General features: G+C 43.8%; 1 protein-coding gene across 6 annotated transcripts in view; it reads right to left on the bottom strand.

Annotated features, from left to right (window-relative positions):
* The window catches only part of ZWINT (ZW10 interacting kinetochore protein), a 47,083-nt gene extending 35,507 nt beyond the window's left edge, over positions 1 to 11,576 (bottom strand). For 3 of the 6 annotated variants that reach the window (XM_057308729.1, XM_026504121.4, XM_026504120.4), the window contains exons 1-8: positions 11,476 to 11,576; positions 10,768 to 10,858; positions 10,496 to 10,619; positions 10,226 to 10,392; positions 10,052 to 10,108; positions 9,375 to 9,517; positions 9,140 to 9,299; positions 8,923 to 9,045 (exon numbers count right to left, since the gene is read on the bottom strand). In XM_057308729.1, the coding sequence (XP_057164712.1) occupies positions 8,968 to 9,045; positions 9,140 to 9,299; positions 9,375 to 9,517; positions 10,052 to 10,108; positions 10,226 to 10,392; positions 10,496 to 10,619; positions 10,768 to 10,858; positions 11,476 to 11,516 (861 nt within the window). In that variant the 5' untranslated portion in view covers positions 11,517 to 11,576 and the 3' untranslated portion in view covers positions 8,923 to 8,967. Of the gene's footprint in view, positions 1 to 2,219; positions 5,761 to 8,922; positions 9,046 to 9,139; positions 9,300 to 9,374; positions 9,518 to 10,051; positions 10,109 to 10,225; positions 10,393 to 10,495; positions 10,620 to 10,767; positions 10,859 to 11,475 lie in introns of those variants that run through there. The other 3 variants (XM_048219239.2, XM_057308730.1, XM_057308728.1) reach the window with 2 other exon arrangements.
* Between the last annotated feature and the right edge of the window lie 3,911 nt (positions 11,577 to 15,487).

The following is a 15,487-nucleotide window of genomic DNA, read 5'->3' as shown; positions in this document are numbered from 1 at the left end:
CTGCCTTCGGCTCAGGGTGTGATCCCGGCGTTATGGGATCGAGCCCCACGTCAGGCTCCTCCGCTGTGAGCCTGCTTCTTCCTCTCCCACTCCCCCTGCTTGTGTTCCCTCTCTCGCTGGCTGTCTCTATCTCTGTCAAATAAATAATAAAATCTTAAAAAAAAAAAAAAAATGGAAAAGTGACACGTAGGTGCTCAGAAAGGTTTGTTAAGCGCATCATCAATATATACTAACAGGAAAAATTATCGGGAATCAATACAATTCTGAATCTGCACGTAATTTTCAACTTAGTCCCAAAATACAAAGGAGCACACCTTATATGAATATGACTGGGTATGTATGTGTACGTTCACACACACGTGCACGCACACATGCGCGCGCACACACACACACACACAATTTCGGAAAAAGAACAAACAAGGCAAGAAATTTACCAGAAACTGTAAACCTTGTAAGGAAATCCTCACTACCATCTGCCAGACTATCACCTGTTAGAGCTAGACAAGGTGACTGCTAAATTACAGGTAGACTCACAACAGTAAACTGTTGTAGAATATCCGAAAGCAAACAAAACCCATATCATTACTTAGATAGAAAACAAAACTTTTTCCTTGAGGCACATGGAACCCCATAGTTTTAGTCATTCTCCTATACAAAAGATATACAATGTATAACAATGATAATCAGAATTACCCGAGTATCTACCAGCCCTTCCTTTTTGTTGTTACAAACGTCACATTTGTTTCACCACCTATTTCTTCAGACCGCCACTACTCCAACAGAGTTTAATTAGTGAATCAATTCCTGAAAATTTCTGAGATGGGATAGAGCTACAGGGAAGGGGTAAAACAGAAAATCTCTTCTTATGATCACAACCAAACTTTTTTTTTAATCAAATACGTTTTCTCAAAAGAGTAAGAACAGCCTGTTGCTAGCACCAAGGGTGACGCGCGCGCCTCACGTAAAACTCCTCTTATCTCTACATTCCAGTATCTCTGAATACCGTGCAATGTTAATTCTTAAAACTAAAGTTACTATGATAGTTATATGGTATTGTCTCACAACCATACTCATTTTGCAAATTGATGGAAGTCGGTCACCATCCTTTATAATAAACATTTTAAATTATGGCTGAGTTTTCCCCCCCCTATTTTCAACTGTTAGTCCCTAAAACCTTGATAAGCAGAATATTACTCAGGCACAAGGATTCTGCATTGTTGAAAATGCTTTCCAACATCCTAGAAAGTCACAAGCCTTCAGTGACTCACACCAAAAAGCAGTGAGCTGAGTGGAAAGGCAATTCATCAGTTTCTAGTGGGTACACACTGGTTCTGATGGCTAACTACCACCATCCAAGAATACTAGTGTCACTGAAATGCTTTAGTGATGGCTTTGGTGGGTATAACATGTGTTTACTCATAATTGGGATCACTGTATTCTACCCATTTTTTTTTTTAAGATTTTATTTATTTATTTAAAAGAGAGTGAGAAAGATCACAGAGGGAGGGTGAAGCAGACTCCCCGCTGAGCAGGGAGCCCAATGTGGGACTCAAACCCAGCACCCTGGAACCATGACCTGAGCCGAAGGCAGAGCTTAACCAACTAAGTCACCCAGGTGCCCTGAGAATTAGTTTAACAGATTCTTCCTTCCTGTCTTCAAATTTAAACTCAGATTGTCTTTATCACTTTCTTTTCTTTTCTCTTTTATTTTTTTAATTCTCTAAACTTATGTTCAGCAAATAGCTAACATTCAATAAATGATGAAATCAGCCTCTGGATAATTTCATTTGTTTGAAATTGCGCTCAAGGTGCAGCTCTTTGGGAAATCTTTCCTGAACATAATCCAATGAACATTTACAAAGTCCTTTCAAAGTATGAAGGCACTGGTGTATGTTCATATGTGGATGAAAGTTACGCACGTTCCTGAACAGAGGAATAAGGAGCACCAATAGTGAACAGCAGGATCTGGAACTGAGAGGAGCAGCCTAATTCCTTCCTCCTTCGGATCTGCATGCTCTCTGCCCGTTTTATGCATGTGTGTTTTTAGGACTGAGCTTGTCTTTCTCATGTTGGTAATGGTGCACAAAGCAGCGTCTCAGTTGTCATTGAGAGCAGAGTCTCCAAACGTGGAGCTGCACACCCTCCCAGCAATCTGCTGTCCTCGTGGAGTGACCCAACCAAACCACCAGAAATAACGCCAAACTGCACTACATACATTACTTTAAATTCCTCTTTTATTTCTAGAGGATCCGGGCCAGGTAATCCAGACCTTACAGATATGGAGAGGGTGGACTGGCCTCTGCCCCTTACAAGTACTTTCCCTCAAAGCCACATAAAGCATAACTTCTTCTCCACCAATAAGTTACATGAAAAACTTGAAAATTTAATATACCTACTTTTTAAACTTGTATTTTAATTAATGAAACTGATACGCTTACTGTTTATGATTGGTTATTAAGATTAGACCTGAAGTTTTTGTGACACAATTTTAAAACACTGAGAATCTATAGCATAATTTTAACTCATTCATTCTTTCCTAAACAAGCCCTACTTTGATGACTCCAACTCACATTAGTTTTTTTTTATCATTTTTTATAGTATGGTATAAATAGAACAAATTCTTGTGCACTGGATTACATATACATACACACACTTATATATTTTTTCTTGATTTATTTCTTTTATAATGTTTATATGTGATAATCTCTTATTTCCAATAGTCTGGTCATCCTCTAAAAGCACAGTTCTGGGTTTACCCCTTTTTTCTATTTCAAAACCCTATTTTAGGCATGAAGTAATCAATCCATTTAAATAATTATCAACTCCTTCACTAGGGTTTAATAACTAAAAAATGCAAGATGAAATGAATCATTCATGCCTTGGATAGGTCTGTTTGCTAAAATCCATCTCACAATTTAAAATTTAGAAATACATGGGAATATGGTATCCGACATCTAATTTTTGTATACTGCAGAGAGCCATGAAGATTAACAAGGCTTTTTTTTATAACTATGTCAACAGTTACATAAACTCAATTTAACAACATAAATAAAAGAATGTACACTCCCCCAAAAACTGTTTAAAAAGGCCTGAAACAAACATAAAAGACGTTAATTCCTGAGACTAGAACTAATGCCTAGGTTACCCTACATTTCAAGAACAAAGTATATCAAGACCCAAACACTAAATTCCTCAGAGCCCAGTGTTCAAAGTAGCAAAAGGGCCATTTAAAGACTAGGCTAGGAATAATAATGAAATTAGTTTATTTAATTTCACACTATTTCAAAACGTATACATAATTGCCTCAAAGACGACACATACAAATTGCAATACAAAAAGTTGCATAAATTGTGTAAGATAGGAATGGGGTATATTAACCATAGATCCTAGAATGGTTACCATAGCTTTCTTTTATTATCATATAATTTATTATAGAACACATACATTTTATATTATTCTTTTATTCTAGAATAGCTTTCTTTTCACAGTAGGGTAGAATATTCAAAGTGAAACCTTGGTTTTACAAATTTTAACATTGTAAAGAAAGAAAGAGAGGGATTAACTTTGCTGAAACTATCCAAGTGTTAACAAGAATATTTTCCTGGCAGAAGTAAGTCACATAAAAATAGAATTCAATAAAGAATTTCAGGATGGTACCTTGGAAAGGAAAATAATGAAAGAACATTAAAGCAGTACTAAAATAATGTTAAACCTTGTGCTTTTGAAAAATAGAAATAAAGTCTTTGAGAAATACTAATGAAAAAGAAAGAAAATCAACGAACAGCAGAATGAAAAAGAGGAGGGACGGAAAGAACATTAAAATATATCTTTAAACCTTTTTTTCTAAATGTTGTATCCACAAGTGACTGACAGAAGTAAACACAAATCCTCTCGAGTCTGTAACCAGCCACAAGAATTCTCAACAAATGAGTTCAGTCAAAATGGACCATGCAAAGCAACAGGGAGTGTATGTAATAAAGGATCCAGGCCCGCAAAGATGGAGATATGAACCTTTCCAACACAGATGACAAAAGGCCTATATATGTTGTATAAAGGTGAGAAAATATAAGATCAAAACGTAGGCCAGATTAACAACAAAAACCCAATAATGTAGACTGGGGTCCTACTATATCTGCTTGAAAATGAAGAACAAAAATTAAGAAACGAATGATAAAACAATAGATTAGTAACATACAGTTAACAAAATAAAGGAAAGCATCTAAATGCATTCTAGAGAAAAAAATTATAAATATAAAAGAAAATTTATGTAACATGAAGCACAAAGTTAGAAAATCTAACTGATGTCTAACGGATTTGGAAGAAGCTCGTAAAGAAGAGGTAAGACCATTTTTTAAACGGGCTGAAAAAACTCCAGAACTGTTGAAAGACTGGCAATTTCAGATTTAGCAAGCCCAACTAACTGCAAGCAGAATGAATTAATGAATGAACGAACCAGACATATAAGAAGAGCTTTTAACAGGCAGCTGACTTCTATCAGCAAAGTGAAAGCCAGATAATCACAGTACAAGATCTTCAATGTTTTAAATGAAAATACCTGTCTACTAAGCATTCTCTACATAATAAAAACATCTTTTAAGAATGAGAATAAAAAGGGCGCCTGGGTGGCTCAGTCCTTAAGTGTCTGCCTCTGGCTCAGGACATGATCCCAGCGTTCTGGGATGGAGCCCCACATCAGGCTCCTCCGCTGGGAGCCTGCTTCTTCCTCTCCCACTCCCCCTGCTTGTGTTCCCTCTCTCGCTGGCTGTCTCTCTGTCAACTAAATAAATTTTAAAAAAATCTTAAAAAAAAAAAAAAAGAATGAGAATAAAAGGAATGCCTGGGTCACAAAGTCAGTTAAGCATCTGCCTTCCGCTCAGGTCATGATCCCCGCCATGGTCCTAGGATCACGCTGGCATGGGCTCCCTGATCAGCAGGGAGTCTGTTTCTCCCTCCCCCTCTCCCTCTGCCACCCCCCTGCTTGTGCTCTCTCGCTCTCCCTCTCTCAAATAAATAAAATCTTTACAAAAAAAAAAAAAAAAAGAATGAGAATAAAATAAAAACATTTCATAATAAGAAATAGTGAAGTGTTACACAGCCTCCAGACCCTAACCAAGAAAGACTGATACATGTATTTCAGGTGGGGACATTATCCCATAGGAAAGCTCTGACCTGCAAAAATCAAGCAGGCAAAAAAATCAAAGTAAATGAGTGAACATGAACAAAACACTGTAGAGAACAGGAAGTCTGATTTGCGAGAACAGAATAGGCTAGAAGTAATAAACTGGACAAAAATATCTTACTAGTTCAGAGTATCGTCAATGGTCAAGTCTCCTAAGCTTCAGTACCTGTTTAAGAAGATCGAGACTCGTTGCACTTCACTGTAGACTTTATTAACTATCAAAGCTAAACTGGGATAATAATCAGGGAAGAACTTCAGAAGATAAAAGAAATGAGAAATGATAAAAAATAAACAAAACCAAAGGCAAAAAAGTAATATACAAAAAACAAGGGAGAGTGAATGAAAAATCTGACACAAATACAAAATCTTAGGGATAAAATTTATGAAACTGAATCTTTAAAAACTGTCCTTTAAATGTGGTATAAAAGCAAAAAACATAAGGGTAAAGAAAGGTTGGAATGCAAAAGACTGTAGGAGAGACGTAGCAGGTGAGGGATCAACAGGGGAGCTGGCCAGGTTGTACTGTATTCATCGGATCTCAAGCCCGGAGATGAGGGAGGCCACGACATGACTGTCAAGTTCTGTTTGGAAGAAAGACACATGTGCAAACGTGTTGTGCCTTCAACAAGTAGCCACAGAGCACGTAAAACAAACTTTACCAGAACCGTGAGGAAAAATAGATCCACTGTCATACTTGGAGACCTGAACACATTCCTCAGAAGGGGATAAGCAGAAAACAAAAAATTAAGCATACAGAAGATTAAACAAAAATGTAACAAGCATAATCTAACAGACATACAGAAAACACCACACATGACAATTCCAAAACATTCTTTTCAAATCCACGAGAAACAAAAAAGGGAGAGACCACATTCATGGCTGTAACTGCTCTCTTCACCAAATTTCAAAGTTTTTATTATAGAGATGACATTCTCTGACTCAATTAGAATAAACTTAGATTATCTTCTCACAGAGTAGAAAATTTCAAAATTATTTTTCTAAGGAACTCATAAATAATTATAATGGGAAAGAAAAAATTCTATGAATTGAGTGACCATGAAAATACTTAAAGAAAACCAGAAAAAATGTATAGCCTTACATGTTTATTTGAGAAAACAAATCAGGAACCAAATACACAAGTTTACCAACCGATACAAATTAAAAGTTTACCAAAAAAAGTACATCTCCTTCACCAAAAAACAGAAAGTAGGAGATGGCTAGGACAGGACTACAAATCGATGAGTCAAAACAGACATACAACACCGGATCACAAAAGCCAATCTCTGACTCAGTATTTGAAACTGAATAAACATCCGAAGGTAGGTCAAAGAGAAAATCAGGTAAGGCACAAAAATATCAGGAGTCTAACATTAGGCCATCCTACAACAGGCTGCAGACATTAAAAGGATAAAAAAACAAAAAATCATCACAACTTTATACCAATAAGCTTAAAAAATTAGAAATGAACAATTCTTAGAAAAATATGACAGTAGCTAGGAAATACAAGATTAAAACTAGGAAAAAAAGCAAAACAGTATTTCACCACAAGAAAAAAAATTTTTTAAAGGAAAACATTATTCTTATGGAAATCAGAGAGAGGTTTTCTGTAATTGGACTAAGCCTACCGTCCCTTTTATCAAGGACACTTCCGGTCCTGACTAGTGTCCACCCCTCCCTGCACCTCACTGGTCTGTGTCCCTCAGTCAGACGGAAAAGAGGACGAGGAGATGCTCAGCAGGCAGCAGGGCCTTCGGCATGCACTGGCTTTATGTAAGAGACCATGATTTCCCAGGGGGAGGCTCCCACCTTGCACACAGGTGCCTGGTGCAAGAACAGTGAACAAGAACAGTGTTTAGGGGAATCTAAGGGAGGACAGAGCAGCTAGAAGCTGAGATCCAGCTCCTATCTGAAAATAAATCCCAATTCCTGAGCTTGTCAGTGCAGAGCACCAACGCCATGGACCACACTGGCCAAAAAACACTCGAGTATCTCCTCCTCTTTGGTCTCATGTGTGCACTGACTCATCCATACACCTTGAGAGAAAGCTGGTTCCCAGAAGTTCCTCAGAGGTCTAAGTCTGACTCCTGGGCATCTGCCCAGTCTCTTCCCCTGTCCCGATGTGGAGCATCTCAGGACATTATCCTTGACCTGCACCTGCAGGGCTCCAGGGAGTATCTTCCCATCCCTGGTGACTCTCTGTCAGCCACCGTGTGTGCAAGGACATGGTGAGTCCAAACCATCCCAGCCCATACCCCAGCACCCCCTAGTAGACCCTCCTTCCTCAGGGTGGATATTCCTGCTCTCCCCTGCGTACCATAAAAATTTCAGGGTCTACACGACTACAAAAATAAACCAGGATGTAGGGGAGGGGAGCCAACCCAGCAGGAAGAGAAGGATGAGACTACTATGTGGGCTGCCAGAAGGCTACATTCAGGACCACGTGTGAGGAGGTGGATGGGCAGACGGAGGGAGCCTCTCCGGCTGTCTGTGTGCTCCCTAAAGAAGTAGCCTCAATCCTTACAGACCCCTTACTCTGTTGTGATGGAGGCTTCAAAGACCTGTGATATCTGTCCCACTTCGTACCTAAACAATGGGGCCAACATATTAAAAAAACAATTAGAACACACAGGACCTCAGAAAAGTAGAGCAAATGACCAGACTGAGCAAGGACCTCAATTTCCACCTTCGAGAAGGCATCCCAGTCGGAGACACAGCAGAGACCAGGGTCTCTTGAAACTCTCTCGCCAAAAACAAAGCCCTGATGTCTCTTTCTCAGAGATGCTTGGGTCTTGCTCACACATGATGGTCCTGTTCTCAGCTGGAGACTGGGTTTCCCACTGCAGCTGTCACTTGTCTCCCTCTCTCTCTCTCTGCAAGCAGACCCACACTCCCAGTCAGGGAGGTAATCTCTCCCACATGGCTGTGCCCCCACCTTTCCTGAACCCAGCAAGACACATGGAGGAGTGGAGGCGAAAAAACACAGAACACACACACACACACACACACACACAGATGAGGGTCTCTTTGTTACTATTGCTCTAAATTTACCATACTGTTGTTTTAGTTTGTTTTCCCATGTTTACCACACTCTGCAATCAGGTATTGACCTGTTTACTTGTTCATGCTCATTATGTTCCCCACAGCCAAGGACTAGTCAGACAAGCCCGCTGCTGTAGCTCCAGTTCATAGCAAGGGGCCTGGCACAAAGCACGAATTCAATCAATATTTGGGTCAGCAATTAAAATTATCTTCCCGTATCTAACCACCTGCACAAAGCATTCTCCTCCTCCCTGAATTAATAAGCTCAGCATGTTTGATTCATATGGATTTGGACGAGCAACCCCAGAGGCTCCAGGCCAGGACCCCCTTCCCATCTGCACCCTTTCTATTCACACCAGTTCCAGCACCTGTCATATTGTTGGCTTCAAGTGTGCCTCTTCCCACCAACATAGAAACAGAAAAGAGATAAATGAGAACTCTAAGGCTTTTAATCAACAGAATCCAGAGCCCACCCCATCGAGGTCATGGTCAGAAACCGAGCTACACTCAGGAGTTCCTAGTCCATCCTGCAATAAGGGTGGGGCCAAGGGGTTCGGGAAGATAGAGAGGAATTAGCCCAGGGCAGGCTGGGCACAGGATATGGGGATAAGCTTCAGGCATAGATAAATCCTTGCTCCTTCCCACCTCCCATCCCCTCTGTGAAAACAGAGCTCAGAAACAGAGGTCCTTCCCTCCTTCCGTACCTGCAGTCCAGGGACACAAAGACCTGAGCTGGAGGCTGACCTGCTCTAGGTTCCTTTTCCATGTTGCTGTCCCTCAGGAAGCCCAGGCGAGCTCGCATCTCCAGCAGGCTGTAGGCCATCACCCTTGGGGACGGAGACATGGTATGGGTGGTGGGTGAGGCCTACCTCCCAGCTTCTTTCTCCACCTCCCTGGCCCCCCGGCCCATCTCTCATTCACCTTGGACGGTACACTCCTGTCCTTCCCTATGGTATTCCCAGGGTTCTGCTTCTGGGGTTTATCCTCAGGAAGATCCAGCCTTTGTGGTAGCTCTGTCTCTGCCTCGGGGAACGGCAGCTGACCCTGCAGAGTGTGTAGCAGCTGGAGGAAGGTCTGGTGCCTGGAAGGAAGAGGTGGGATGTAAAGGGAGGAAACCGGACCACTCTGGGTCTGCAGCCCACACTCCCAGCCTCACCTCTGAAGTGTGTCCCGCTTTTGCCCCGCCTGCTGCTGCAGGCTTCCAAGTTCCTGAGATACCCGCTCAAGCTCCTGCCGAGTTCCTCTCTGCCGCTGCCTCACCTCTGCAGAAGCTTCTGCCAGATGCTGCAGATGCTTCTCCTACCAGGAATGAGAATGCAAACATGGCTCCTCAGATGCGCAGGTCTTACAACCATTCTCTTAACCTCCCCAGGCTAGACCCAACCTGGGGCCCAGACCCAGAGACAGAAAGAGGGACCCTACCCACTTTAGGCAAAACGAGGGGCCTAAAGAAAAGTAAGGGTCACAATAAGCTATTCCAGTGTGAAGCATTCTGGAGAAAAGAGGCACAAATATGATAATGCTTATTTAGTTTGCTATGTGCCACTTATCCACTTAAGCCCTTGCTCTACTAATGACTTCATCAACTGAACTCTATACGGTAGGTGCTAATATCGCCTCCACGTCACAAACAAGACACAGAAGCACAGGAAGCGAGAAGTCTGACCAAAGTCACAACACAGGAAGTGGTGATGCTGCATTTAAGCCCATGCTGGCACCTGTGCTGTAATGCCTCACAAGAGAAGAGGGGTATAAGTCCTCCAAGCAGAGGATTTAGCCCATGCGATGGCATGGCAGCGGGGAAGGGAGATTTTCCTAGGGGTGTGGACCCACCTGTTGCAGCCGCCACTGCTTCTGGGCTGTTCTCAGTCTCTCCATGACCACTTGCTTCTGCAGGGAAGCAAAAGAGAGGAGAAGGGTTTTTCTGGTTGGATTCTGGGAGGCAGCCAGTGGGTCCAGCCCAGCATGCTTGCGCTTTCCCTCCTCTCTCCCCTCAGCCTAGCTCACCTTGGCCTGGAGCTGTTCCAGGGCTTCCTGGAGCTGCACCCGCTTCCTCTGGGCCTCCTCCATCGTGGGCAAGGCCTGGGTCAGGGCACCTGTGATGGCTTCCACATGCTCTTGGTAGGTGGCCTTCAGCTCTTTCCACTGCTCCTTGGCTGCAAGTGCGTTCTGCCCTGAAAGGAGCCACCAACACCGGGGACTCCATCTTCCCATCAGCCAAAGAGCTAACCAGACTGACATCCCCTTCCTTCCCCATCCCACCCCCTGCCTACTCACGGCTTATGTCTTCAGAAGCCAAAGGGTCTAGTCCTTGGACAACGTCCTCCTGAGCTAAGAAGTTCTGAAGGAAGTCTACCACCTGAAGCTGGCTGCAGAGCAGCTTGTACTTCTTTCGGGAGTCCTGTTCGGAGAGCAGGCAGAGGCAAGGAACATCATTACCTGTGTGCGCTGCAGGCTGAGACTGCCTTCCAGGGTTCTCACCATCTGCATTACCCACAAGCTCCAGGACAGCAACAAGGAGAGGCCCCAGCTGCCCATCCTGCACATACCATCACAAACTCCGCCAGGATCTGGGCTGGCAGTTCTGCCTCTTCTTGCCGGCCGATTGGCTCCAGGATGTCTGCCAGCTTGTCTAGGGCCCTGAGGGGCAAGAAGACAAGGGAAACGGGAGACTCCTGGGGTGCTAGTCCTGGCCAACTGGCGTGCACAGACACACACAGACCGGGATCAATGCTGAGTCTTGCCCTGACCGGCAGGCCTGCAGGGCTGCCTGGGAGCAGGAACGGCGTGTGTATAAAGGCAATACGCCCTGAGTAAAGCTAAGGAGAGCAAGGGGAGTCAGAAACACACAGGGACAGGAAAATAAGGGGCCCCACTATGACGGGCAGCGGGGAGTCCCAGGCAGAGAGCAGAGGACTATGCAGAGAGCACAGTCGAAGAGGATGGTCCAGGCTCTCCCGGGCCTTCCCCGCTGGGGGCTGCAGTGCCCCCACAGGGGTGGGGGAGTGTGCGTGGACGCAGGGTACACAGACGCTAAATGACCCTTCCACACGCTTCCAGCGTGGACGCCGCTACCCGCGAGGGGACGTGCAGCTGCGCGGGGAGCCGCCAGGGTGTGCGCGCGCGGGGAGAACGAAGTCTCTCCCGCAGTCGCCGCGGCCAGCACAGCGGGTTTGCCGGGACCACCGGGGGTCCGCGGGGTGCCCCAGGGTCCTGCAGAGTCCTCCCCGCCCGCCCCCGGCTGGCACTTAGCTTACTCTAGCACTGGGGCTCGCGGCCCGGCCTCCGCCTCCTCCATTCCTGCGGGCAGCGGGCGTCTGTTCCGCACCCAGGCCGCAGTGCCCTTTGGATTCGCCGCGGCTGCCCGCCCGGGCAGGCGATTGGCTGCAGGGCCAGTGGGTGGGAACCAAGGGCCAGCGCGCACTCTGATTGGCAAGCGCGGACGAGCGGTTGGAACGCTAGATGTTTGGCGCCGGCGCGGTCGTGGCTGGGCGTGACCGGCGCGCCTGAGTTCTGCGCCTGCGCGCTGCCCGTAGGCTGTGCCGGAGCCTGGAGGCCTGGCGTGGGCCGGGTTCGCGGAGTGCGGCTGGTTCCCGTTTCGCGGGACACAGACAGAGAACAAGTCCCTGAGTTCGGGTTTTAGGGGAGACTCTGGGCACTGAGTTTACTTAAAAAAATTATGTTGTGGTAGAGGGAGGATACTGGGTGTGCTTCCCCAGACGCTTGGCATCCGTAGGAAAGAACAGGGCTCCTGCGGGCTCAGGGAGAGAGTGATGCCAGCGCCAGAGCGCGTCGCTTTCTGTCGTGTCCAGGGGGTCCGTCTCCCCGCGCCCACAGGTGCCTCCCCGCCACTCCGGGGTCCGCCCACCAGCCGGGGGCCGGAGCCTGCCCGCCCCGCCCACCGACCAGGCCGGTCTCAGCCGCGGAGAACCTATTTCGCTGGCCGTGTTGGGTCGGTTGAGTGCGTGGCGCCTTGGGCCCCAGGGGTCTACCCGGAAACGGCTTAGGGAACCAGGAGACGCGGAGAGGCAGGAACCGTGACTAGCTCCTCCTGTCTGGCCAAAAGCTGCACCAGCTGGGGGCCCTGGGTGGAGCGCTCAGACAGATGTGCCTCCGTGGTGGGGAGCAGGTAGCCCGAGACTTGTCGCCCCTCTAATTACACTTAACAGCTCAGACTGTGAACAAATCATCTAAATATGTGACAGACCAAAGCACAATGATGTTTACAGAAACAAACATGCCCAGCAGCCGTTAACGTACGATTTACCATGTCTGGCATCCAATTAAAAACCACCAAGTTTATAGAAAAAAAAAAAGAAAAGAAAACCCATAATGAGAAGAAAAAAAAAAAACATCACTGATCAGAACAGAAATTAATGTTAGAATCAAAAGGCAAGGATATTAAAAACAGTTATGTTCAAAAAAATAAGCAGAGTTACAATAAAAAGTATAATAAAAGCTGAGGAAGTGCAGAAAGTGGAATGTTGATGTGGCTGATGGCAATATAAAATGATGCATCTGCTTTGGGAAACAGCAGTTCCTCAAAATGTTATACACAGAGTGACCATATGGACCCCAATTCCACTTCTATGTATATATCCAAGAGAAATGAAAGCATGTTGGCAAAAACCTTGTACACAAGTGTCCATAGCAGTGTTACTTACAAGGGCCAAAAAGTAGAAGCAACCTCAATGTCCATCAGCAGGTGAACTGGAAAACAAAATCTACATCCCTTCAATGGGTTATTTTTCAGTAAGAACAGAGAATGAGGTGTACATACTTAATCATAGATGAACCTTGAAAACATGTGCAAAGTGAAAGAAACCGGTCACAAAAGACCATACTGTATGATCCCCGTTTATAGGAAATGTCCAGATTAGGCAAATCTAAAGAATGAGGAAGTAGACTAGTGTTTGTCCAGGGCTGGGATGGGTGTGGGGGCGCTGGGGCAGAGGAGGGAGGTGACTAGGGTATGGAGAGGGTCTGTCTGCAAAGGGACATGGGGTTTCTTGTAGGGGGTAAATTAAAATGTTATAAAATTAGATTATGGAGAGGTTACACAATTGTATACAAAAAGCCATTCAATTTACACTTTAAATGGGTCTCCATAAAGCTCTTTAAAAAGTTAATCAGAGATATGAAATATATAATAAAGACCTAAATCAAATCTGTACAGGTGAAAACTACAACGTGATAGATGAAAATAGATAGGTCAGTAGCAGATTAAACATTACATAAGGAAAAAACGAAATTGAAGACTTTGGCTTAGAAACTAACATGAATTATAGAAAATTGAAACAAAATGAAATAAGAACAAAATAATATTCAGCTGTGGGACAGTTTGTAACAGCTTAATATACTTACAAATGTAGTCTCTAAAGGGGGAAAGAGGACAAAAACTAAGTAATACGACCAAAGATTTTGAAATTTGATGAAAACTGTAAATCACATATCCAAGAAACTCAGTAAAACCCAAGCACAAGAAACATGAAGAAAACTATACCAAGAGCTACATAATTATATGGGTCGAAACCATTGATAGGAGAAAATCTTTTTTTTTTTTTATTCTTGAAAGCAGCTTGCGCAGGGGCGGGGGGCACAGAAGGGGAAGGTTATATACAAAGAAACAAAAGTAAGGATTATAGTAACTTTCTTATTGCAAACAATGAAGAAACACCAACAGTGAAGCAACATCTTTAAAGTACTGCTGGAAAATTAATTAATTAATTAAATGTACTGTTACAGGAAACAAACCTTCCAGAAAATGAAGGTTAACTAAAGACACATTCAGACATACAAAAGCTGAAGGAATTTATCATTAGCAAATCCACACTACAAGAAATGTGAAAGAAGTCTCTTAGGCAGAAGGAAATGACATTAGATTGAAATCTGAATGTATACAAAGAAATGAACAGCACCAGAAATGGTAACTATATGAATAAAAATGTGTCTTTTTTTAACACTTAAATCTTTTTTTAAAAGATAATGAATTACAGAGGTGCCTGGGTGGCTCAGTTGGTTAAGCGGCTGCCTTCGGCTCAGGTCATGATCTCTTGTCCTGGGATCGAGTTCCGCGTCAGGCTCCCTACTCAGTGGGGTGTCTGCTTCTCCCTCTGCCCCTCCTCCTCATTTGTGCTCTCTCTTTCTCTCTCTCAAATAAGTAAAATCTTAAAAAAAAAAAAAGATAATGAACTACATTAATAAAAATAGCAATAATGTGGGATTTATAATATGCAAAAGTAAAATGTAGTTCAAAAAAAGGGGGGGAAGAAATAGAAGTAAATTACACATCGTTGTCATTTATGGAAAGCTGCATATCAGGAGAAAGTAGACTCTGGTAAAATAAGGCTGTGGACTATAACTCTTTAAGAAGTGGTGCTGATACCCCCCAGGTGGCCACCAGTGAGTCACTCTTGTATAATCTTTTTCTATGAAACCTAGAATTTGTTTCTAAACGATAGAATATAGTATTGGTGGTGGGGTATCCATTTGTTGATTAGGCTACATTAGGCAAAACATGTCACTGCGATGATATCATTTCACAGCATCATGCTCTGCGGCAAACCGGAGAGGGAGCCTGCTGGCCTTGAAGAAGCAAACAGCCCTGTTAGAGCTGCCAGCAGCGAGGATCACAGGGGCTCTAGGACCAGAAAATAGATTCTAGCCTATGGCTAGTACAATGGGGCCCTCCTTGGAAGCAGATTCTTCCCTAATTGAGCCTGTGGAAAAGAATCCTCCCAGGTTAACATCTTGATTGCCACCTTATAAGACTCCGAAAAGAATGCAAAAATCCTGTCCTACAGAAACTGCCTGAAATCCTGACCCAAGGAAACTGTGAGATAACAAATGAGTGTTTTTTTAAGACACTGCATTTTGATGATTTGTATTGCAGCAGCAGAAAACTAATACAAGCAACTTCTAAAATAAGAAAGTAAAGAGTTACAGCTAATAAGCCAATAAAATAGATAAAATAAAATCTAAGTAATATGAACAAATCCAAAAGAAGCAGGAAAAGGGAAGAAGGAGGAAAAGAAGAGATGAGGGAAATAAAAAACAAACAGCAAAGTGACAGACTTTAAGCCTAATTATATGAATAGCGACATTAAGTGTAAGTGCCTTAAATACACAAAAGGCAGAGATTATCAGATTGGATCTAAAAGCAAAACAATTACATTAAGAGATGCACCAGGGGCACCTGGGTGTTGCAGTTAAACGTCCGACTCTTGATTTTGGCTCAGGTTATGATCTCAGGGTCCTGGGATGAATGCG

This window comes from Ursus arctos, unplaced genomic scaffold (genome assembly GCF_023065955.2).
Source record: "Ursus arctos isolate Adak ecotype North America unplaced genomic scaffold, UrsArc2.0 scaffold_7, whole genome shotgun sequence".
In the NCBI taxonomy this organism is placed as follows: domain Eukaryota; kingdom Metazoa; phylum Chordata; class Mammalia; order Carnivora; family Ursidae; genus Ursus; species Ursus arctos.
The sequence above is the reverse complement of the archived record's forward strand: the minus strand, read 5'-3'. Positions and strand labels throughout refer to the sequence as shown.